This window comes from Chamaea fasciata, unplaced genomic scaffold, assembly GCF_029207755.1.
Source record: "Chamaea fasciata isolate MVZ Bird 193981 ecotype frontalis unplaced genomic scaffold, bChaFas1.0.hap1 SCAF_4, whole genome shotgun sequence".
Lineage (NCBI taxonomy): Eukaryota > Metazoa > Chordata > Aves > Passeriformes > Sylviidae > Chamaea > Chamaea fasciata.
Window position 1 is genome coordinate 8,976,017 of NW_027094089.1, and position 23,799 is coordinate 8,999,815.

General features: G+C 39.2%; 1 protein-coding gene across 6 annotated transcripts in view; it reads left to right on the forward strand.

The window, feature by feature from the left end:
- The first annotated feature begins 349 nt into the window (after positions 1 to 349).
- Positions 350 to 23,799, forward strand: part of MPDZ (multiple PDZ domain crumbs cell polarity complex component) — a 96,811-nt gene continuing 73,361 nt past the window's right edge. For 5 of the 6 annotated variants that reach the window (XM_066180837.1, XM_066180839.1, XM_066180838.1 and 2 more), the window contains exons 1-5: positions 8,841 to 9,023; positions 17,718 to 17,939; positions 18,899 to 19,038; positions 20,944 to 21,157; positions 23,100 to 23,228. In XM_066180837.1, coding sequence (XP_066036934.1) covers positions 8,841 to 9,023; positions 17,718 to 17,939; positions 18,899 to 19,038; positions 20,944 to 21,157; positions 23,100 to 23,228 — 888 coding nt within the window. Of the gene's footprint in view, positions 418 to 1,543; positions 1,652 to 6,366; positions 6,400 to 8,202; positions 8,274 to 8,840; positions 9,024 to 17,717; positions 17,940 to 18,898; positions 19,039 to 20,943; positions 21,158 to 23,099; positions 23,229 to 23,799 lie in introns of those variants that run through there. The other variant, XM_066180835.1, reaches the window with a different exon arrangement.

The window sequence follows — 23,799 nt, forward strand, 5'->3', positions numbered from 1 at the left end:
CACCACTGGAAAGAGGTAGGGGGCACCCCGCCACCGCCTTCACCTCACAGGCGAACCGGGGAGGTGAACCGGAGCAGCCCGGCTCCTCGGTATCATCCCGAAACGGCGTGTGCTCCGGCAGCCGCGGAGAGACAAACTTCGCGGGAAGGGCCGCGGCGCGACAGGCCAGCAGGGACGGGGCCGGGCACCGCCGAGCCTGCCCCGCTGTCCCTTGGATACCCCCGCCCACCGTCGCTGCGGGCGGCCGCGCAGCCCGGCCCAGTGAGACCCGCGGGCGGGGGGTGCTGGATTAGTTTTCAGGCCGCCGGGGCGTGCCCGAGCTCGTTGCCCCCGCGGCGCGGCTCGCTCGGCGCCGCTACTCGGGGGCGGGAAGGGCGAAGAGCGGGGCCGGGCGGCGGGGCCGGCCGAGCTGCTGGGGTAAGCAGGGCGCCGGGCCGGGCACCGGGGAGCGGGGCGAGACCTCCCGAGTCGTCCTGCGAGGATGCGGGCCGGGGAGGGTTCGTCGCGTCGCTGGAGTTTGAGCGACCTTTTAAAACGCGTTTGTCTCTTTACGTTTTATTATTATTAATTTGATCCGAAGGGTTTTGCCGGGGGGATGGAGGAGGAGAGAGACCGTGGAGCCGCGAGCCGGGGGGCTGAGCCTGTTGCTTTGTCCCGGCACATCGTCCCTTCCTCCTCTCACGGCCGACCGCGGGCTGTGGGGGTCGGGCTGGGCCGGGGCTCCGGCCTGCGGCGGGCGGGCCGTCCGCGGGCCCGGGCGGCCTGGCGGGGAGTCGTCCTCACGTAAACAAAAGCCTAATCTCCCCTGACATCTGTAAGGAGCCCTGCTACCCTTTTACGCATTCCTTTTTTGCCCCTCCAGTGGGCGTTTCGTGACGGGAGGAGTTCTCATCTGCCGCCGGTGCTACAGTCCTTGCTGGCGTCTGCGGCTCTCGGCCGGCACTCGTGGGCGGCGGCGTTGACTGTCGCTCCGAGCCAGGGCCGGACCGGAGGCCCCGGCGACACTGGCGGTGTGCCCGGGCTCAGGCGGGGCCTCAGGACCGGTACCTGTTGCCGGGCTGGTGTCGGCACTCCCCGCGGGTCCCACCCCGCCGTAGCGCTCCAGCAGCTCCCCGCTGCGCGTTTAAACGTAACGGGCTCGGCTGGGAAGCGGAGGGCGAGGGGACGCCCGCAGTTGTGCTTTTTGATGAATCTGGGTGCGCAGAGGAAAGGGATGGTTCGTTTCTCGTGTCCCTCCTTGCTGCCAGCACCTCCCTGTTTTACTGGAAAGAGCATTAGTCTGCAAGAAAGAAAAAAACTCAAAAAGTCGATCTTTTGAATTCCATGGGCAGCATTTAACGGATTTCTTTTGCCATTTGGCTGAAAAATGCTGTGTTTTTATTTTTCTTTTTCCTTTTTCTTTGCTTTTGTAAACATTGCTTTGTCCAGCTATACTTTTGTGTCTTATTTTAGATTGATTTTTTTTTTAACTATAAACTGTTGGATAGGAAACATCCTTACTGGCTTTGGTGCCAGTAAGGGTGTCAGGAGTTTGTCGCCGTAGGAGAGCAGTGATTTACTGAGATCAAGTGGAAGGGTGTGAATCCTGCCGTTGCGGAAGTTCTATTGTGTGATGCCCTGTGGTTTCCATATTACTGCTGCGTTTCCCAAGGTAACAGCAACTCATTGGTTGGGAAGAATCGAAACTGGAAAAAGGGAAAGTGATAAAATATCTTTTGGTAGTGTTGCTTGATGTTTCTGTGGAAATTGAAAGTAATTTTAACACTAAAATAAAATAATGCAAGTGGAAAATATCTAAGGATATACCCACCTTCACAAGCAGCATTTTTGAGACAGAGAACATAATTTTTTTTAATTGCTATCAATTTTTTGGTTTTGTCTCTTCTGTCTTGTTAACAGTAACATGCATGTAACATTTACTGATTAGCTCTGGTGTGTCTAATGGTTTCCTTAGTGCTTTGAAGAAGCTTTTCAGTAGGAACTGGATACATTCTCCCCTCTTCACACAAAAGTGCAGTACCAAAGTTAGATCACTATCAGTAGGGAAAGAGAACCGCACCACTTACATACCAGTGGATCTTTTTATTCCACCTGGCCCTGGTGGGGCCCTGGTCTGTGAATTCCTCAGAGGGGAATGCCTTATGTCTTCTCAGTCAAGCAGATAGCTGTAGATGGTTTTGTTTTAACAAGTAGCACTTTATTCAGTATATTGAGAAACATTTTAAAGACCTTCTAAATCTCTGCTCTGTGTTTCACATAAAAAAGCATTAACAATTTTGTGAAGTGCATGCAGTACATTTTCTAATTGGCTTTGTATTTGAGCATCCCGGTGAAGCAGTTTTGGCCAGTACAATGCCATGCTGGCAGGATACTATGTTACTATTGATAAGGACAGTTTTGTTTCACTGCTGGTGTTCCTGACAAGTCAATCCAAAAATGTGCTATGTTTGCTTAGGCAATAATAACATATTTCTTCTGTAGGCTTTTCAAACCCTGACTTTGCATCTGAGACCCCTTGGACAGTGGTCTTGTTACACAGTGTTATGACTTTATGTATATCTCACTCGTTACTGTCACAGTACACAAAGAGAAATTTTTGTTTTCAGTTTGTAAGGAAAATGATGACTCTTTGTTGATCCATACTGGCAGCTGTTTGAAGAGGCTTTGTATTTATTCATTTTTGTATGCTGTTGTCACCTCTGAATAATCCAGTACACACTGAGGTGCAACTGCTGTAAAATCTGTGCTTCATCAGCTTTTATTCAATTGAATGAATATGGTAATCAATTGCCTATGCTTGAAAACATAAAGAGGCAATATTAACCATGCCTGTATTTCATTAATTCAGTGTATGTATTGTCTCCTATATTCTGCATAAGCTAAAAAGTTGCTTTTCAGTTTCTGAAGCTAATATGGAAAGATTCCAATTGAAGTTAATTTAAGATATTTACTGAAAAAATACTTTTTTTGTAAAAGATGATCTGTTTTTTTCATTAACAAATAAACCCCAAACAAACTCCACCAGAAACACTTACAGTACTATGTTGCTGGTTTTGGAATGCTCTTTACAAATCAATTTTGAATATACCATAGCACACACATTTATCAGTAGGTAAAATCATTATGGATAGTTTAGGCCCATTTCCCATTTGCAATTTTTAGCATGTCAGTTAGCATGGATATTATATCTTATGCTGATGTAGGGCTTCTTACAGTGTTACAGGACATTGTTTATACACAGTGAACAGATTGCCAGTTCATGGAAAAGCATTTCAAGTTTCCTTAATACATCAGTATGATGTGCACATAATGAGTTTTGAATGCTCAAAATTCTATTTTCATAATTGATTCAAAGTACATCTTGCTGTTCAGCTCTATTGCAGAACTTTTCTTCAACATACAGAGCCACTACCTCTCTATGTATTTTTGGTGCATTCAGCAATTTGCTAAATTTCAAGAGGTTAGTACTGTCTTTTCAAAGTGCTTAGAGTCTTAATATAGGCTGTGCAATACTGCCTTTTTATTTCTGCTTTGAATGTTTCAGAACAATTTTCATTAGCATGGCATTTAAATGTAGATGTCAGGAATCTCTTGCTTGCTTGTTACATTCCAGGTAGTTGTTGGAAATCTGCTTTGCTCCTTATGGAACGTTAATTTTGCTTTTTTTTCTTTTTGTTCGTTCTCTTTTCCCTGACAGTCATTGCTGTCTTACATTTACTTCACACCCTTTGTGCGCTTAAGAAAGTGCTGTACGCAACAGCAAAATTGCATTTGTGACAGTGGAAAAGTAGCTGGGAAAAAATACGTAGAAAAGCATGAGATCTTCCAATTTACTGTGTATGGTTTCCACTGCCTTAATTTTGACAAGACTACTAGGAGTCCGGGGACCCACCTCAGTTCTTCTCCTGGGGTTAGTAGCCAGCTTTCAGAAGGTAACTGGGAAAAATGGAAGAGCTCTTAGAATCTGCAGGCAAAGCAGAAAGTGTAGTAGTAACAAGTGTGTTCCACTTCCTGCGTGGTTTGGTTTCTGTTCCTGCACCACACGGTGCTAACACAATATGCCTATTTGAGTGATAGCCAGAAAATTGGGGAGGAAGATGACATGAGATAAAAATCAAGTACTAAAGGATATCTCTAGCCCAGACAAATCCAGGACAAAGTGTAAGATGAAAAGTTTTGAAATACTCCTTTTAGCAGCTATGAAATGCGTGTTGTGGTTCCCGTGCTGCTTAATTGAAATAGATTTAATTTTAATATGCTACTCCAAGCCAAAGTTTGGGCCTAGGGATCACTCTTAAGGTAGTCATTTTCTCTGCATCCGCAGTGCACTTCAAGTAATGCAGGAGCTATGGGGCAAAGCCTATTACTGTTTTCTATCTTTGGCATTGCATGTTTCCTAATCCATGCTATGAGCATTAGTTTCCAAGGTATTATCTAAAACGGGGTTGTAAAATAGAAGATGGAGTATCCGTCAGTGAAACAGAGTAGGTTTCCTTGTAGAAACTGAGTGATCAGTTGTGGAAGAATGAGCAATGGATAGGGGTCATATTTCTATTTTCATGAATCTTTCGTCTGTTTAGCTAAATGCCTTCTGCAACCTTATTAGAAAGGAGGTGATCAAAAGGAGGTGATCAAATAAATTTTGGATTAAAAAAAAAAATTCTGCTACCTGTGTATTTTAGTGTTTCAGAAGTAGACAGACAGAAACCAGAGCTACAAGCTGTTTTGTGGCAACCAATGATATCAAAGAAGGGTAGCATGAGGAGCGGCAAAATGTGTGTATAGCGCATTTTTGTTCATTAGTGTCAGAAGAATCAAATTTCGGAAGCTTGAAAGCGATCATCTTTAACTTTGGTTTGTTCTTCCAGACAATATAGCATGTTTGTCACCATATACCTATCTAAAATTCCTTGTGTTTTCTATTCTAATGTTCTAAAACAAAAGGAAAAAGAGGATGATGATGTTTGCTTTCTTTCCTTTTTCTTTTCTTTTTAGTCTGTTCAGCTGTTTGTTTTTCGTTTAAATCACAACTTTCAGCTACCTGTGTCTTTAGAACTTGAAAACAGGTTTAATTTGTTATTTGCTTAACTTTAATTCTTTGATTTGCCAATGAGGTCTTAACTCAGACAGTGTTATTACTGTGAGGAGATTAATGAACTTCAGCACTGAAATACAAAAATAGTTAAATCTACTTTGAGCTAAGCTAGTAAGCTCTTTGAGGTGTGAAGATTGTTGTATCATGTGCAGAAGGGCTGGTTTTGGCTTCAGGTTCCTGTGATACAGAGTGCCAGGAGATTACAAAATGAGAATATCAGAACTAAACTTCCCACTGTGCATCTAGAAATCTGCAATGCCATTATAAAAATATTCACTATAGCAGAATTAGGCTTTTCAATCATGCATGCCGCTCTACTTGTCACTAGCACATTATTGCTAAAATACCTAGAAGCGTGCTGATTTAAGGGCCAGTGTGTCCTGTAGTGGGTAGTGGTGTGTAGGATATGTCTCTGCAGTGCATTTTGGACAGATGGGTTGTTGCTTCTCCAGTACTTCCACTGTATTAATGTGCCACTAAGCTGGTGCTGACAGATTCCACTTGTTAGCATGGATGTGGCACAGAGTACACGCAGAGCCAACGGGTCATCCTGGCATGGACATGTAGAGGCAAACACTGGTGTGCCTCAGTGCATTGTGTCTGTCTCAAAGGAAGTGTCTGAGGGAAAACATTCTGAGGACAGTTTTGATCTTGCTCATGCGAATTGCTGCAGTTGACAAAAGCTTTAAGCTGGCCAGCTGGGGAGGGATTTCCTGCTAGTATAAACCCGAATAAGGAGGTAAACTGAAAGTTCGAAATGGAAATACTGCTCTAGCATGGTGCTAGAGCAGTATTCATTCCTCTGTCTAAAGCATGAGGTAAATAGAAAGTAGGTAATGAGTGTCTTAGCAGAGGTAAGGACTTCTTTTCATTGCAAATTACATGACATAGTCTCAACCTATAGATATGTTTAGGACTTGTGTCTGCACTTAGAATTTTCTGCTGTAAGTTATTAGAGTTCATACCTTCAGGTTTGCGTGAACACAGTGATGACCTTGGGTGCTGTCACTTGTAAAATTTGCCTTTCATAGCACAAGAAGAATGAGACTTTAGTCAAATTAAGTCATAAAGCAATATCCATCTGCTCCAAAAGATACATTTTACAGCTGCATCTCTTCTTGAGGTTCTTGCAGAGCTAAAGCAGAACAGTAGCCCTCTGTTTTTCCTGAGTAGTTTAATCTGTTGAACATATGATGTTATGTGCTTGTACGTAGAGTGCTGTGATAAATGAAATCACTGAAAAATATTCCATTTCTAATTTTTTTTCACAGTTCTCTGGTACCATCCACTACACAGCCTCAAGAGTAGGTATCAAGAAAGAACTGGAACAATGAAACAGGAAAGAACTATTTTGATTGGCCTTGCCACTGTGGAAAACATTTAAAAGCACGACAGAAATACCTCTGGTTTTAGACAGGGGCTCTGAATAGAAGTGATAGTAGTTTTTAATCTAGAAAGAAAAGCTATGGGTGATTAAGATTTGGGGAAGTCAGCTTCCTTCATAATGTTTAAATAATCTCATCCAACCCTTCCAGTGTAAAATAGACTTAATTTTGTCCTGTGACAAGGTGAAAATACAAGATATTTGTGTTGTTTTTCAGATTTGGTAATCACATGCTGGGTTTTTCCTTCCTAAGTAAGAGAAATAAAATCATAAAGGCTTATTTTTATTTAAAGGCATAATTTGGATCATGGAGTATCATTACTTTACCTGACAAAGTCACATTTAAGGAGTTTGAATATTGTACATTGTCCTAAAGGGGATGATCAGGGCTTCTATATCGACGTATTGTTAAATTCAAATGCAATCTTCAGAGAGATTGTGGACTCCCCATTCTTTTTGTGGGCTGGATTGGGTTGTGAGTAATCAGGTCTATTGGAAAGTTCCCTGCCCATGGCAGTAGGGTAGGAACTAGATGATCTTTAAGGTCTCTTCCAACATAAACCATTCTTGTGATTCCGTGAATGAAACTGATAGGAAGCTTCAGGCATATTGAAACTAGGAAAATCATATAGATGGAACTTGAGACCATTTTAAACCCATTTAGTTTGCTTTTCCTCCACAAACTGCAAATTGTATAGGCTTGACAAAATGATGAGGGTCTATAAATAATGATCCTCTTAGGCCGTCTTATCCTGTGATCTGTGAACATTATTCCTTTTCCTCTTTTTATCCAAAGTCTCAAGAAAAAAATCACTTTACCTGAGTACTTAGAGATCATAGCCCTGCATGTTTTTAAGTTCTCCAGATTCAAATGGGGATGCTGTACTGAAGTGTTTTCCTACTATAAAGGAAACAAAAGCACCGTTATGAAAGATAAGATACATGGTTCATATACCTGCAATGATATTTGAGCTCCTCACTTTTCAGCTATGCTATCCATGTCCATGAAACATGTTCTGTCACTGCAAATTTCTGAGCAATTGCAGGTGTACATTTTTAAAAAGCCCCAAACAACCCCAAAAAGCAACAAAAAAAATAATCAGAACAATTTCAGAATTTCTTCCTCCCAGTGTAGAATTTCCTTGTGGAAACGCACAATGATGAAAACTCAGCTATCATCCACATCTGAATCTCAATTCCAATAGGTGCTAATAGGAGAGGCTCTAGTGTGAGACTCCTGAAAGCCTTGTGATTTATATTACTTTTCTTTCAAAGATGACTCTAAAAAATGTGCTGTGGCTCATGCGCCTGAAATTGTCAACATAGAGGTTGAAACCTGATCCCGCAGGGAATGTCTTTTGTGGATCACTGAAAAAGGAAAGTGATGAAACAGTGTAAAATATCAGTGGCAGCTATGATTAACAGTATCTGATTAAAGCAGCATAGGACATGTTGTGCAACAGTATGCAGACAGCTGCTTTGATATGGAAATACAAATATATTACAAAGCATATTCCTAAAGCAATTTTCAGGAAGGTTTTGAGTACCAAAGTGAGTCAGAATATGGTCACCTTTGAGGTTATTTGAATTATCTGTGGAGATAGTTTTTTTTGTGGATTGTTATTTTGCTGTTAATTGCTTTCAGAAGTCAAGCTTTTTTCTTTCCCTTCAGAGCTTAGCATTTCTATGAATGTGACCTTTTTTCCTTTCTGTTACTTTTCAGGGAGATATTTACTGTCTCTTTCCAGTGTTGAAATAGAAGCTGAGAAGCAGAAAACATGTTGGAAACAACTGGTATTTTTTCTTGTTTTTTCATTTGCATCACAGTATTTTTGTGGCCAAATCAAGTGTGTGTATTGGATTTGGGATATGGGTGTATACTGCTGAGAGAGGTTTTGAAAAAAAAATCTACTGTGCTTAGAAATGCATGTTGTGTTTGGGTTTTTGTAATTGAAAACAAAAGTTGTACAATCATATGTTTAGTGTATTTAAATTTTAGCCTTGTCTTGATTTCATTGTTTTAATCTTTTCTTGAATTCAAAGTTTGCATGGACAAGACAAATGTTTTCTATTATGACTACTTATGCCACTATTTATTTGCAATGGACTGTAGCCACAGTTCCTGCAACTGAATTTCAATGAAGGTTCTTTCATTTTTGTTACCCACTTCTTGTTGGACAAAAATGCAATTTTCTTTGGTTTCTGATTTATGCTTTGCCTCTGACTTCCTGCTTCATTGGACAGGTTGGGATTTTTGTTCACAACGGAGCCATTCAAATTCTCTGTAGTTCGAACTGTAAAGAGGGTTATATTTAAAGCTGTTACCTTGTGTGGCTGTTTCTAGACTGCTACTGACTAGGAATGATTATTGCTACAGATACACATCAGGCCCTCCAGGCCATGGAGCGCTTACAGGCGAAACTTCGGGATCGAGGTGACATTGCAAATGAGGAGAAACTGAGCCTATTAAAATCAGTGCTGCAGAGTCCTCTCTTTAATCAAATTCTGAGCCTTCAGACTTCTGTTCAACAACTGAGAGATCAGGTAGGAAAAGCAGTCTTTCAAGTGCAAGGGTGAACTTGCTAAGGTAATGCAAAGATGTGTGTGGTTCTGCTTGTTGAACAGTGAAATAGCTTAAACTAAACATATGATCCAAAGGTCGGGGGATTTGCTGAGACTGTATTACCCCACTGACCTTTTGGGGCTTTGGTGAGGCCGTATTTTGTGTATGTGATTTTCATGTATATGCTCATGACTTAAAATGTGCAGGGTAGGGAAATGGTAATATGGGTGGGGGGTTAACATAAAGCTTTCTTTCTCTGCCCTTCAAAAGGAGCTTGTTTTCTATGAATTCTAGGATGTTTTTCCTAGGAGCCTTTTACTGCTCTTTTGTGTCTTACCCTGCTAAAATGAGGATGTAGACAGAAGCTTTGGAATGGTTGACTTAAGGAGGATATGAAAATCTATTTTGTGCTTTGTGTAGGAATGAAAGATCAAAGAAAAGCCAGAGCTCCTGCCTCCTTTTTTGCTTGCTCAGGGTATTAAGTATTAATTTTCTGCATGTTTTCAATGAGCTTAAAAAAAGGGTCAGCAACTTTGCTGTATTGACTTTATTTGTTGCTATAATTTTCTGGTCAGCAGAATAAGAATTTGAAGACTATAGAAAGTAGTTCAGTAACTGAATTAGCACTAAACTATGTATCTGGCTTTACAAATTGCTCTTCCTGTTGACTCCTGCAAGATGGCCAGCTCTGTGTGGTATGCAGAATTGCTGAAGTGAAGTGGGCGGGAGCAAACTCTGCATATGGAACTTATCATTAGTGTGGAGTCCCATCTGGTCTCTGACCAGGCTGTGATGAGGAGGATTCCTCACAATCCTCACAGTACTTCAGCTGTGTGGCAGTAGAATGCACTGTGGCCCTTTATTGCTTCTTGTGGATCATCTTGATGCTACTTTGGACAGACAAGAAATAAATTAGAATGGTGTCTGTGTTGTAGTCATCATGATGTTTTTCAGATTTTGTCTGTTTAGTATTTAAAGACTTGATGACATTGGAGTAATTTAAAAAAATCTCAGGGAAAAAAGCTGTCCTGGGGGTTTGTTAGCACTGCTATTTGAAAATGAGAATTTACAGTGACATCCAGAAATTGTGTGAATTATATGGTGAAGACCCTGGGAACGTGTAGTGAGAAAAAGAAGTATGCCTGAGACATTAATAAAAGTTCGGTAAAATGGAAAATTAAATTTTCAGTTCTGGATGTCAGCTCTGAAGTTAAAAGGCTGGCTGTCTTTTTAAATACAGTTGCCTAAATTAGAGAATGAAGCAGGAGAAACTAGGATGGGTAACTTAACGCATGTATTTTTTAAGAAGCAAATAATAACTTCACTTTATGTCCTGACTGCAGGTTTATTTGTGAAGTAACCTTAGTGATCTGTGCATGTTGCATAGTATGTGCCCTGTGTAGTTGACAGGGAACCTATCTGGATGTGAATTCCTTTTTTTTAATGTGTGCTTATATGAATACTTACACATGTAAGTAAATGTTTCCAGCATTCTTAGATTTTTTATCCTGTATTTTTTTCTGTAGAATTTCTTCTCTTCAATATAACACGAGGTTATTGTTTTTATTTTGTGCTGTTTAAATATTTACAAACATACTGAAACAGGACAAAAAATAAAAGCATGAAATAAGCAGTTACGCTAAAAGAACTTCTATTTTCAAAGGTTTATTTTGAGGACACCCTTTTTACAACTGTCAGGGTACTGTGCTCTTGGACCTCTTAAGCTGCAGGTTAATGAAATCTGCAAGGCATGTGAGTAGTGACCAGGTTTTTTGGCCAAGCTGTGCCAGACTAAGAAGACAAATTGTTTCCCAACAGTTGCAGTCAGAGTCGTGTTTGAGACAGGATGACAAATGGTGCTGAGTTGTATAATGACAAGATGCTGCAGCTTCTACCCACTGGAGACTAAGATGGCTATTTTTTTTTATGTTTGATGATGAGCTGCATTGACAGTTGAATGGGGATTTGATTCTTTTCAAGGTGAAGTGTGACAGTCTGCTTAACTGCTCCTATGTTTTTAATGAGTTTTTAGAGCTATAAGGCTACTGCAGAATTCTGAGGGATGTCATCTTTTAGGACAGTGTAGTTTGAAAGAGGGGATGGAAGCAGAGAAACCGGAATGCCAGTTTACTTTACAAGTCAGACAAATTCCTTGCAAGTATCCCAGCAGAAGTAGGTCAACCAGTGGGACTTCCTTATAGGCCACTAGCATCATCAGTAAATTTCAAGGTAAGGATGTATTCCTGGCTTGAGGCACTGTGTCTGGAAGGCATAGAGATGATAGTGAAAGTCCTGTCTTCTATTGGCGCAGTGTGTGGACTTTATCTTGAGATATGGTGCTAAAGTCAGCGAATCTGATGCCTTGGTTCTTACTACTAGGCTTTAAAATTGTGGGGTATTTTTTTTTTCTTAAATGAGCAAGCAGAATTTGTTTGTACTGCAAAACTGTCATTGTGAAGTTAACTGAAGTGGAAAAGTCTAGGCACAACAAAGGTGTGTTTTTTTACTGATCTGACTTCACAAGTCTCTTGAGCTGGGGAGCACCGAAAGAACCATTTTTTTCCTGTCTATTTCTGTCCTTGTTCTTCAGTTCATTCTTGTTTTCTCATGTTGAAGAGTAGTCTTGTTTGAAGATAAGGCAGACAGAGAAGAAAAACAGAGATTGTGGTGTTTAAAATATTTTAATAATATTTTATTTTCTTTATGAAATGTTTTAAAGAAAATGGTCAGACCATGCTAGCATTCATGTCTTGCTTCTTTTCCATTCTTTTTTGTCTCTTAGTTGTTCCCCTCCTCCCCACCTCCTCCTGCCTCATTTCCACTCAGAGCTCTGCCAGAACAAAATATCTGGTGGTTGGTTGGCTCAGATGGCATGGCTGCATTTCTCAGTTTTGAGGGGTTTTTTTTGTTTGGTGGTTTGTTTTGTGTGGTTGATTTTGTTTGTTTCTTTTGTTTTTGTCTTGTTGTTTGTTTTCTTTGTTTTGGGTTTTTGTTTGTTTCTTTTTTGTTTGTTTGGTTGGTTGATTGGTTGGTTTGATTGGGTTTTTTCACTTGTGAGTTTGACCATAATTTTTCCTTCCCAGTATGGTGGTGGGTAGTAGCTAGGTGTCAGTGCAAGAGAGGAGTTAGGGTTACAAGTGACAAATTGTCTTTTCTTATTGCCTGTGAACACTTAGCAGTGTTAACTCTGTATTTTGCACTGTTTATTTTTACTATTTTGTATGTTTAATTCATGTTTTGAGCCCCTTTTGGAAACAATACTGCTTGCACTTTCAAATGAAGTGATCACAAGACAGGCTAATTTGGCATCTTCATCTAATTTGAGGATGGAGTCATTAAAGTGCAGCCAGCAGAGTGGTGCTGGTGCCGGTTCCTGTTGCTGGGAGCTCAGGGCCTTTCCCTGCTGTTGTGCTTGCATGATCTCTGGCTTGCGCGTCCTCACTTCCAGTGTGCTTGCTGTTGCAGCTGGCCTCTTTGCTACTCAGGAATTTGCAATCAGTCTTGTGCTTCTTGGGTTGTCCAGGGCTGCTTCTTGGGGTGTCCAGTGCAGAAATACTGAGAATTTCTTTTTGTGTAAGTTGAGACATAGGAGTGTTGAAGACATTGCTTTAAGTGTTGATACAGGGCAGACATGGCTTGTGTTGCTTTTTTGTTAAAAAAAGTGTTTTGAACTACTGCATGTAAGCACTGCTTGATTGTATTTAGTGTGTGTGACTAAAACATAAATTTTGTCACACTAAGTGGTATTTATGAATTTTTCTTTTAATCTTATGCAAATTATGTCCACATTGGATATATTTATACCGTAAGGAAAAAGCCAGTCAAGGAAAAATAGCATTAGCAAGCCTATAAAACAAAGCAGTAATGTTTCATACTGTAATTATACAATCACAATGGTATAAAGCTACTTTTTAATGGAATTATGGTGATTACTGTAAAGTAGCGCAATTTATAAGTTATGAAAAATATTTCATTTTAAGTCTTGCACTTGCAGTTTATTGCACCCCCTGAAATGACCTATACTTCTGTGGTTAGCAAGAATATGTAACAGTTATTCTCTACTTGTTCATGTTGTAAGGCTGGATTTCAGGGGTCACATGGAAGATAGTGGTCATCACATTTCTGCTTACAGTTTGTCTCAGAATTCTGAACTTCTACCTTAAGTACTACTATAAATGTCACTATAAATGTTTTTATAATTTTTAAGGTGTAACCATGACTGTTTCAGAAGAGGAGATGTGAAATGTGAGGTTTTTGCAGACACACACACAGAACTTCACTCTGTTAACAGTTTAACATTTTTTTGAGTTTATTTTTTTCTTGGAGTTCAGAGGTCAGATGACCTTTTATATGGGGCTGGCTTCATGTGCTAAGCACAACCTCTGTTAAACATGAGCTGTGTTTGTTTAGGAAAGGTGTGATGAAAGTGGGATGCTACTGTCAGTTGCTCTTGATGTGACTGTGTTCAGTGCTGTGTTGTAGCTGTGCTGTTGTATTGAAATTTTGAGGAGAAGCTTTTAAAGTTCTATTTAAGCTAGTGTGAATTGGAAGGTTATTTTTTCCTTTTCCTGCAAAGGAAAAGTGTGGAAGCTTTCTTTTCAGTGGTATTTTGACCATCATGCAAACAAATACAATCCAGTGTTTTCAGAATAGTAGAGTTGTTACTAAGTTATGTGTATTGAAAAAAAATGACCAACTTCCATCCTCTTGCTTTGAAGTCAGTCAATTCCTATATGTCTGCAGTGATGCCCTGGCTCACAAAAGTATGGAGAAAGGATGAAATTTCAAACAGAAGAAGTGGTCACTATATTTCCAGTTTGAATGGGGCCTGGTCAGTGAAAACATACAAAGTAAAAACTTAAAAAAGTAATTGTGCTATAACTACTTCTATTTCAACATGAGAATGTGCAAATTCTCTACCAGGGAGAAAACCATAATTCTCTAAGGACATTGCCTTTTCTTTTTGGAAGAAGTCCTTCAAACTTGAGTAGAGATTGGGCAGATGTTCAGGTGTAAGTTAAAGTGCCCATCATGGCTACTCTGCTCTTAGAACACTGCAAACAGTGCAATGAGCTGCCTAAAGCAATCAATCCACTGTTCAGTAGTACTAGGAGAACATAATTAAATCGTAATACAAGATTGAATGGTACAAAAAGTATTTAGGATTTGGATTAGGCATGTAATATTATCCATAAGGGCAATGTGTCATACTCTAAAACCTTTTATTTGTGATGTGTAGTTCCATTTATTCTTCGGTGATTATGCATACAGAGAGTCTTTTATTGTATATTAGAGAAAAAGAGTATCATAATGCAAACACCATTTATAGCATTCATACTATTTTAAAACTGCTATAATTTTAATTATTGTGGCTTGATGTAGATTTTTGTGCATGATTTTTCTAGTGCAACTTGTTCCCTACACATTAAAAGTGTAAAGAAGTACTCTAGAGACATGAAAAACATGGGCTTTTTAGGCAGAGAAAGGTTTCACAAAGTGGGATTGTCTCTGCATTAGCAGTCTGAAACACTCTGTGGTGACATGGAATAAATTTAAAGCAGTGGACTTTCAGCTACAGTCAGTTTTTGTGACATAAAATTCTGTTTCCTTTTTTGCCTGCATGGCTTGTTCTTTTTAAAGTAGATGTTCTAGCTTTCTATGCATGGTCTCAAATTTTGCTTTTAGCATTATTATGGTATTTTCCTTAATTTCTCTTTTTTTGTCATAGAAAATGACCACACACAAAGTGGGGAATTCACTCAGAGTTGAGTTTTATTAGACAATTAGTAATACCAGTGACTCTTCCCTTCTGTCACCCTGAAACATGAAACATCCAGAAGCTCCTGCCACTGTAAAATGGCCCCAGGGCAGAATAATGCAGTTAGAATGGTACTAAATGAAATTGCAGACATTTAATATATTTTTCTCTAGGTGTAATCATGCTGATTGACATCATTACCATGCTCAGCTTCTGAGCCTGGCTCACTTAGTTTGAACTTACCACTGCAAAAGCTGCACTAAAGTTTTAGTGAGCCTCTCACTTATTGATATTGGATAAAATTGGTAGGTTTTACTCATACTGTTCTGTTTTTTGTTTAGGCTAGCTTTGCTGCTTTGCCAGAGGAGGTGATCAGTTCTCTAGGGCTGCTTTGATGAAAAGTGGTCTGAGGATGGTGGCCTTCAGCGGAAAGGGTATTTTCTGCAATGAGCACTGTAATTTATTAAATGAAATTGAATCTATGACTTACTAATCTTGTGATATCAGACCCGTATGCTATGGCCTTTGGTGCACATACAAGGTAGTTCAGGTATGCATGCCATGTACTCTCAGGCTGCTTCATATTGGTGTAGAAATGTAAAAATATTTTCAGTAAACCCATTCACAAATGATTAATTGCAGTACTGTTAGATACTCCTAGCATTAATGATTTCTCCAATGACCATTTTTTGTGGGAAGAAGCATAAAAACAGGCTCTATAGGAAGATTTGAAGTGGAGAAGAATAAGAAATAAAGCACGTAATTGACCAAGTTCAGTTAATACAGTCTTATACATTGAATATTTTGAAGGTGGAAGTGAATTAATGTATTATATGACCTTATGCAGGTGAGAAACCCAAGTATGTCATAGACTTTACTATTTTCAAATCCATTCATACAATGTAAGAGGAAGTCTTATATTCTCAGAAGGGTAGAATTTGATTACGTCTCTGGGTGTTGTTCCATGTAATGAATTGTGAAACAAGGCTTGTCTACCTGTGCCTTATAAGCTTGCCAACATGAATGTTTGTGGTTAAAGAAAGTGCTTATGTGCACATTTTAGGCATTACAATTTGTTTGAAACATAACCCAGTGATTCCTGACAAGTATGGATAAAGAACATAATCAATGTGATATTGGTGCCTTGGAAGGCTGACCTGAAACAGATACTGGACAAGCTAGCGAATAAAGTAGGTATTTATCGAAAGGCCTTCAGATCCACCTTGGGCAGGACAAGAGCCTGGCCAGGCCTGCACCCAGGGTGGACTAAGAAGAGTCACAAAATGGCTGACAGTCATGTCATGAGGTCTTACATTTTTATAAATTTTAGTCCATTTGCAAATTGGGGTTTAATTGTCCAATTACAGCTTCAGGTTGTGAGGTCTCATCCTTCTTGTTTTCTCTCTTCAGTCCACCGTTGTTTATGCTTTCGGGCCTGAAAGTTGTCCTTGGTTCTCAGCAGGAAAAGGATTTGTTTTGTCTACCTACTCTGAAGAGAGCTTACTGCCACTTAATATGAGGCTCAGAACTGCATCCCTAGGCAGCACAGAATCTGCATATGTGAAAGCTAAAGCTAAAGGCATCAATATAAAACCACTAAGTTCCCAACATCCAGATTTTCTACTTTACATATTTTATGTCAGAGCATGCTTAGAAATGCTGTTGAGAACTTTTCTTTCTAATGCTGCCTTGGGGTATTTTTTCTTTAACTTGAGGGCTTTCCCAGCCACATAAGTTGTTTGACAAATTAAGTTTGTTTTATTGCATTTTCCTAAAACACTCAGATGAGATGGAATTGTGTGATGGAGAACAATACTCACCTTTTAATAACTGGACTTTTGGAGGACTGATATGAGAAGCTTAATAGACGTAATGTGCTTGAACAATTGAGGCTGGTGCTGTAGACATTTTAGAATATATCTGCTGTTTTGAAATTTTTATTTATATTTGAAGTTTAAAATATGACTTTAAGGAAGGGGAACCTTGGGTTTCTGTATTGTGTTGCAGAATGCTAGAAAGTGTGCATTGTAAAACTATGAAAAGTGTTTGAAACTGCAATCAATAGTTAGTGTGCCAGGCAAGTAGGGAGCAAATTTGTCTGAAGTAAAGCAGTACCAATGACAGTCAACAGGCAAGTGGGACAAAAGACAAATGAGGTTTCTGCCTCACCTGAGCTTTATACCAGCAGCCATTCATTAGATTGGTTGGCACAGATCTGCCTGAAAAGAGGTGATATATTGTGGCTGTGCAGAACAGAGAATTTTCTTACTTTTCTGTTCTAAGAAAAGTGGATTGTTAAGTCTGTCTGTGTAAATGTGGGATTGTGACTTTCATATCAGCCTCGTGGTTATAGACTTGTTATTAATCTTGTATTTAATCCTAGCTCATGCAGATAGTCACATTGGTCGCTGTAGTACATAGTGATCTGGAAACCCTGACCAGTGAAATTTGTTCTCTGTGTAGGCTGTGAGATTTACTTATTTTCTCATCAATATGTGCATACTTTTTTTTTCTAATTGTAAAATAACAGATACTTTTTTGTTTGTTTGTTTGTTTTCTTTTTGTTATCTTTTTTTTGTTGTTTCTGTAAGTTCTGATACTGTAGAAAAAAATTGTTCTTGATTACCTCTAACATAGTGATGGGATACTTCAAGATGCTATGGTGATGGGAACAAATTAATTTTAGACAGGGTATGGAAAATAATTTTAGGTTGTTCTAATAAATTTCTTTTGTGTTTTATGCTTGTAGTTCACAACTGTACATTGGGTATAAATATTGAAGGTAACTTTTCTGTTTAAAATTGGAAATTGGAATTTCAAGTACTTCTAATGATCATTTGGCTTATGATAGTGTTCTTACCTAACGAGAAGGTTTCTGCTGTGTCTATGAGTCCATGTTGCGTTCAATCTTTTACAGGTAAATATTACACCTTCCATACATTCCAGTGGTGAATTCCCTCAGCTTCTCCATCATGGTGCGAACGTGGGGTTCTTGCCGCTTAATGAGTCATATTTGTTGGCTCAGCAGAATGGCAGCCCAGGTGATGTGTTAGAAGCATCAATGAGATCCATTACTCCTCAGATTAATGGGAAATTCTCTAATGATGACTTTGAAAAGCTGATCAGAAACATGTCCCAGGTAACCCTGTCATATAATAACCACAAAATATGGATTACTGATTATATGAAGTTTAAGATACATGTATGTTTATTTAAAAGCAATTGAGTTACTACACAAACCACAAACCACAATGCCACTTCCTGTATAAAATAAAAGTAACCTTTTAGTTTGAGAAACAATTGGTAAATGAGTAATCAGTTGAAAAACTAGCTCTGATGTAGTCACTCATGAGCTACTGTCCTTAGCTGACCAGTGTGTGTGTATTACAGATCAGCATGCCATTATTTTTGCATGCTCATTGTAGAAGTGCAGCTCTTTGCATGAGTGAGATACTTTGTCAAAGCATGCTATTGTATGCATAGTTTAATGAAAGCTAGTTCTGTGACTTTTTTGGAAATAAAATGGAAAAATTTGACCTTGCTTTGCATTATTCTGTAATCATACTACCTTCCTGTAGTAGGCAGAAATGGTGCATGAGTCCCTTCAGTGGCTGGAGCTGGGAATGCCCAAGCATATATTCTAGGATTTATCTATTTAATCTGTAATAGAGCAGGATAGGAAAAGTCTAATGTTGTTCAGGCGAGCCTTTTTGCATAGTCCAACTTACTTTCATCATTCTGAAATACACTCTCTTTTTCTGGTTTTGCTTTAAAGTTGTCCTGTAGCCTCTAAAATAGATACATATCCTGCTTCAGTCACTACTAAACCAAAACTCTGTATATTTATCTTTTGTTCCCTGATATCCTCTTCTGGGTTGTAATAATATTTATTTCCTAAATATTTTCTGTATGATAGCAAGAAATTGGAAATGAACAACTGTGTTTCAGTTATTAGTTTGTATCGTTTTTCCCAGCTGTAGTTGTCATTAGAAATTAATTTCCAAGTTGTTTGCCATGTTTATTATTACTGTTTTGGTTCATTTTTAGACTTTTAACATTAGTACTCTTTTTTTTTTTTTTTTAACTTCTGCTGAACAGGGTCGTCTTGTTGAGACAATTGACCTCATTAAACCTCTAAGTGGTGGTCTGGGCTTCAGTGTTGTGGGACTCAAGAGTGAAAACAGGGGAGAACTAGGAATATTTGTGCAAGAAATCCAGGAGGGAACTGTGGCACATAGGTAATATTACTACTGAATATTTTACTATACCAAATGTTAATGTGACACTGCAGTTCAGTTGTGTTACTGGTGTTGTATTGTACAAGGGCTTGTTTCTCTCTTCCTATTCTGAGCATCATTGCAGATTTGTCTGGGGTTTTTAAACAGGGAAAAAGAAGCAGCTACTGTTCTGTGTCATGTCTTCTAAAGCTGAAATACATACTTTGCCATTGTTGAATGCACTGAAGAACAATTTGATGCAAAAAGTCAGCTGCATCTGACACTGTTTTTGTTCGGTAGAGTCCCTCTGAGCAGGTGTGAAACCCAGATTTGAAGTCAAGCAAGTCTTGACCTAAAGTGGGGGATATTCACAGAGATACTCAGCTGATATTACAGAAGCTCAGTAACAGCAATAGCTAGCTGAAAGTATGCTTTAGACTTAAACTCTGATTCCAAAATTAATGTTGAGAGAAGTGCCCAAGGGAGCACACAAACTCTATAGTAAATGGCAGCAGCAGCACTGGTTCACTGCAGACTAGTAAGGTATGTCACTGCTCAGGATCCTGGCTCAAGCTGCTTTGTGGGGTACTCTGTGTTGTGTGGAGAGGCTGAGTCATGTTGCTGCTGTTTCTCATGCTTTACAGAGATATTTTTGGAGTATTTATGATCGGAACACTGTAAATCTAATAAGAACATGGGTAAGAGAGACAAGAATATGGTATACAGAGTTAATTGTAGTTAATCAGTTCCAAAATGTGGCATGCTATATATCTCTACGATATTTTTTTAATCTACCTAATTTCCACTTTCTCTTTTTGTTTTTTATTTTGGTTTAGGTGAGGTTTTGTTTTGTTTTTCTGTCTGGTTTCTTTCCCATTTGACAGGTATTTTCTTTTACTTCACTTACTGCTTGGAGGTGAGACCTATCTTTACTGAATCAGGCCCTTCCCGATTCACTGTCAAGAAAAAGAATATTCAACAACTGTTACAGGGCTTATAAATGAGAAAGGCTCTCTCAGTAATAAATCTTTGCGAGCACTCTGAAAAACAGTTCAAATTCACGAGTGAAATGCTATGGGCTGAAACTAAAAGTATTTTTCTTAAGTGCTCTACCTGAGTTTCTACTCTGTAGATGCTTACAAAGGCTGATGTAATAGAGATTGTTGTTTTCCTTGCTGCCCTTTGTTATCAAAGCATTGCCATTTTGGAATGCAAAGAAGTGGTGGAGGAGAGAGAGGGGTAATTCAACTGTGTAGGCTTCATACGCTTGCTTTGGAGTACATCTGAGGAAGGACTCATTATGTAATTTTACAGTGATTTTCTTTGTCAGAAAGTGAAGAGGTTTTTTTTTTAATTTGTTCGTGGCTTTTTCCCCCTTGTATAAAAGGGATCTATTTTACCTTTTTTGTTTGGTTTCTTTCTTTGTCCTTCTTTTTTCATTTATTATTTTCATTTTTCTCCTGTGTTGTTTTTCAGCAAAACAAAATTTGTTTCTGTTAACATATTGATGAAAGAGTGTTCCACTCTGTGGTTTGATGAATATTCAGAATGGGTGCATTGAACAAAGTGGGGCGCTTGGTCTGTAAAGCAAGGAGCTCAAAGTCAAGGATCAACATAAGTTCCCAGGCTGTGCTTGAGAGTGACTGAGATTAATATGCTTAGTATCGCATGGGGTTCAGGGAGAAGAAAGCTGACTAGGGGGTGGTAGCCGTGGGATTAGCCTCAAAGGGAGTGATCACCAGGGTGCCACATCAGCTCCTTTCAGCACAGCTGCAGGGGGGGATTAGAAAAGTGGGAAGAATAGAGACCAGGTTATTAAAAACCCTGAAAAGTTGTCAAAATATTGCAATTTCTGTGGCAATGTTTCCTAGATTTTTCTTACTTTTTGTTTTGTTGTTTCCCTTCCTGTTTATACCTATGTGACAGAGATGGAAAACTGAAGGAAGCAGATCAAATCCTTGCTATTAATGGACAAGCCCTTGATCAGACAATTACACATCAACAGGCTATCAGCATTTTGCAGAAAGCAAAAGATAATGTCCAGCTGGTTGTGGCTAGAGGCACTTTTCCTCAGCTCATCAGTCCTGTAGTTTCCCGGTCTCCATCTGCTGCTAGCACAGTTTCAGCCCACTCCAACCCGGTGAGTATAGCCCAAACATCTGTGTATTCAGTTCTGGACCTGCATGTATTTACTGCATATAGTCTCTTGAGTCATTTTTTGTAACTTGTATGTACATTCCTTCACAGTGCTTGAGGTTTTTTTTCTATTTATCTTTATTGTACCTTTCCCCTACAAAGAGTAGAAAATATTCAGGCTTGCTGGGGGAAAAAATCTCTGTCTTGGATGTCTTCCTTGCTCCCATCTGCCAAATAATCTGTATCCACTAGGGCAAATACAGCATGTTTACCTTACTTGATGAAGCTTTATTTTGAAGGTGCAGCAAACAGGATATTTTTTATTTGCCTTCTGCTTGAGCAAACAATTTTTTGAGGCATTGTAATCTGATCTGCACCACCAGCTGGATGGGTGCTTTTGTGTTTGTTTTTCTGTTGTCTTTTAGCATGAGAGCTCCAGTAAAGTTACAAAATGCACTTCAGGACTCCCCAGAAAGCAGTTCTGCTGCAATTCCTTTCTTATTAGAGCTTTTGCACGTCTAGGTGTAGATAACACAGTTCATAAACATGGTGACTTTAACTGTATTTTCTCTTCCTCTTACCATACTCATGTCATGGCTTGTCCTGGGATGAAACAGTCTGTATATAGTTTCTGTAGGTTTTGCTGTTCAGTCATCTGTGGCTCTTCTTTAAGGGACTCAATTACCAGACATACAGAGAGCAATCAGTCTAGAAAAAGGAACTGTTTTCGTGGGTTTTTTAATCATTAGCATAAAGCCTTTAGTGAAGGAATGTTGGAATTATTCCTTTTATCCACGAGTGCAGATGAATGACCTGACTTTTCCTGCCAGCACATAGGAGAAGCCTGCCCTCCTACAGTATTGCTGTAACAAACCTCTTTCTCTGTGTGATGGCCTCTGTTCTTGCTGAACAGCTTCCCTGGCTTGAAAAGATGTTCCTTACAAACATTCCATAGCTGCTTCTGGTTTTTTTTAGCATGCCTTTCCCAGTTCTCATGTTTTCTTTGCTTTCAAATGCAACATACTAGGAGCCATTCTTTTCCCTTCAGGCTTTGCTTTATCATACCGATTTTACGTTAAGACTGGATTTCCAAACAGGTACCACAGGGTTTTGGGTTTGAAGTACATTAATTATTCAATAAAAAAAAAAAAAAAGCTGGTTTTAGGATTATATCTGGTGTAGCACCAGCTGTGGTTTTAAATTTCAGATGAATTTACTGTCTGAGTTCTTCTTCAGGAGAAAGAATGCCATGAGCTTCCAGCCATCCTTTCAGATGTAGTGGCTCGTGTGAGTGAACTAGGATTTTTCTTTCTTTTGGAGCAGTTTTGCTCCTGTCAGAACACAAAGTCTGCTGTCAGAATTACTTCATTCTAGCGCTATTGCCATCAGAGAACCCAGAAGACACTGTTACATGGGGTAATTCTGCTACTACCTGCCTCACAATATTTGGTTCTGCTTTCAGTCTTAAAAATACTGAATTTGGATTTGTTATAATGCCTGATGTGAACATGCACTTACCTGAAGATTATAATTTCCAATCCTGTGTGGTTTTCTAGCAGCAGTATTTACTGACTGCAAAGGGGCATGAATGTGGGCAGCCCTAGGCTACTGCCTAAGTTCATTCGACAAGTTCTTGAAAGGTCTGACCCATTACCCAACTCTGGTTTGTACCAGAGAACTTCCACCTGCTATACAATTAGTAATTTACCAATGAAGTATTATGTAATATCACACCTAATCACAATTGTTAAAATTGTTAAATATGTCCATCTTCCTCCAACATTCCATTATTAAAAACATACTCAAGAAGTAAGAGAAAATAACTTAAAAATTCTTATGCATAGATTAATAGTTTGAGTTGATAATCTTAGAGGTCTTTTTGCACCTGATCAATTCTATGATTCTATGTTTTTAATCATTTGCAAGTTTGTATTTATTCCTTTTAGGTTCACTGGCAGCATGTGGAGACCATAGAGTTGGTGAATGATGGCTCAGGTCTGGGATTTGGGATAGTGGGAGGAAAGTCAACTGGAGTGATTGTCAAAACCATCCTTCCAGGAGGGGTGGCTGATCAGGTAAATTCAACCTACCTCTCTTTTACTGTTCAGTAAGGTGTGAAGTTACTCTTTACTTTTATGATTAATCCTCAGACCAAATTGTGGTAGTTTTTATCAAAAAAAATGTAAAAAAAGAAACAGTAACTACTGAAATTATTCCTTTGTTAAGGTATGTTTAGTGTGGGAATCTCTGCATTTGAATGTTCAAGATGGATTAGGCCCTAAATCATGTTTTCGAATACATAACATTATATATGGTTTGTGCATTTACAGTCTCAATTCTTTCACGAGTGTACTGGTTGTAATCAGGGGTGGTGGGGACTCCAAAGATTGACTTGCTGTGCCCTAACAGGTGAGAGCATCTGCTTTTCTCTGCTGAGCTTACTGAAGCTTGGAGCAGGTGTATGGCTTCACATGTCTTCTTCAGACACAGGCTCTCCTCTTGCCTGAGGGGCTCTTGTGAATTGAATTTGGTTATCACAGCTCATTTCAAGCTTGTTCATTGGACAGGTACCAAGGGCTGCATTAATGATGGTCAAGGATTGAATAGGCAGAGAGACTGGTCAGTCTTCCAACAGTAGCGATAGTG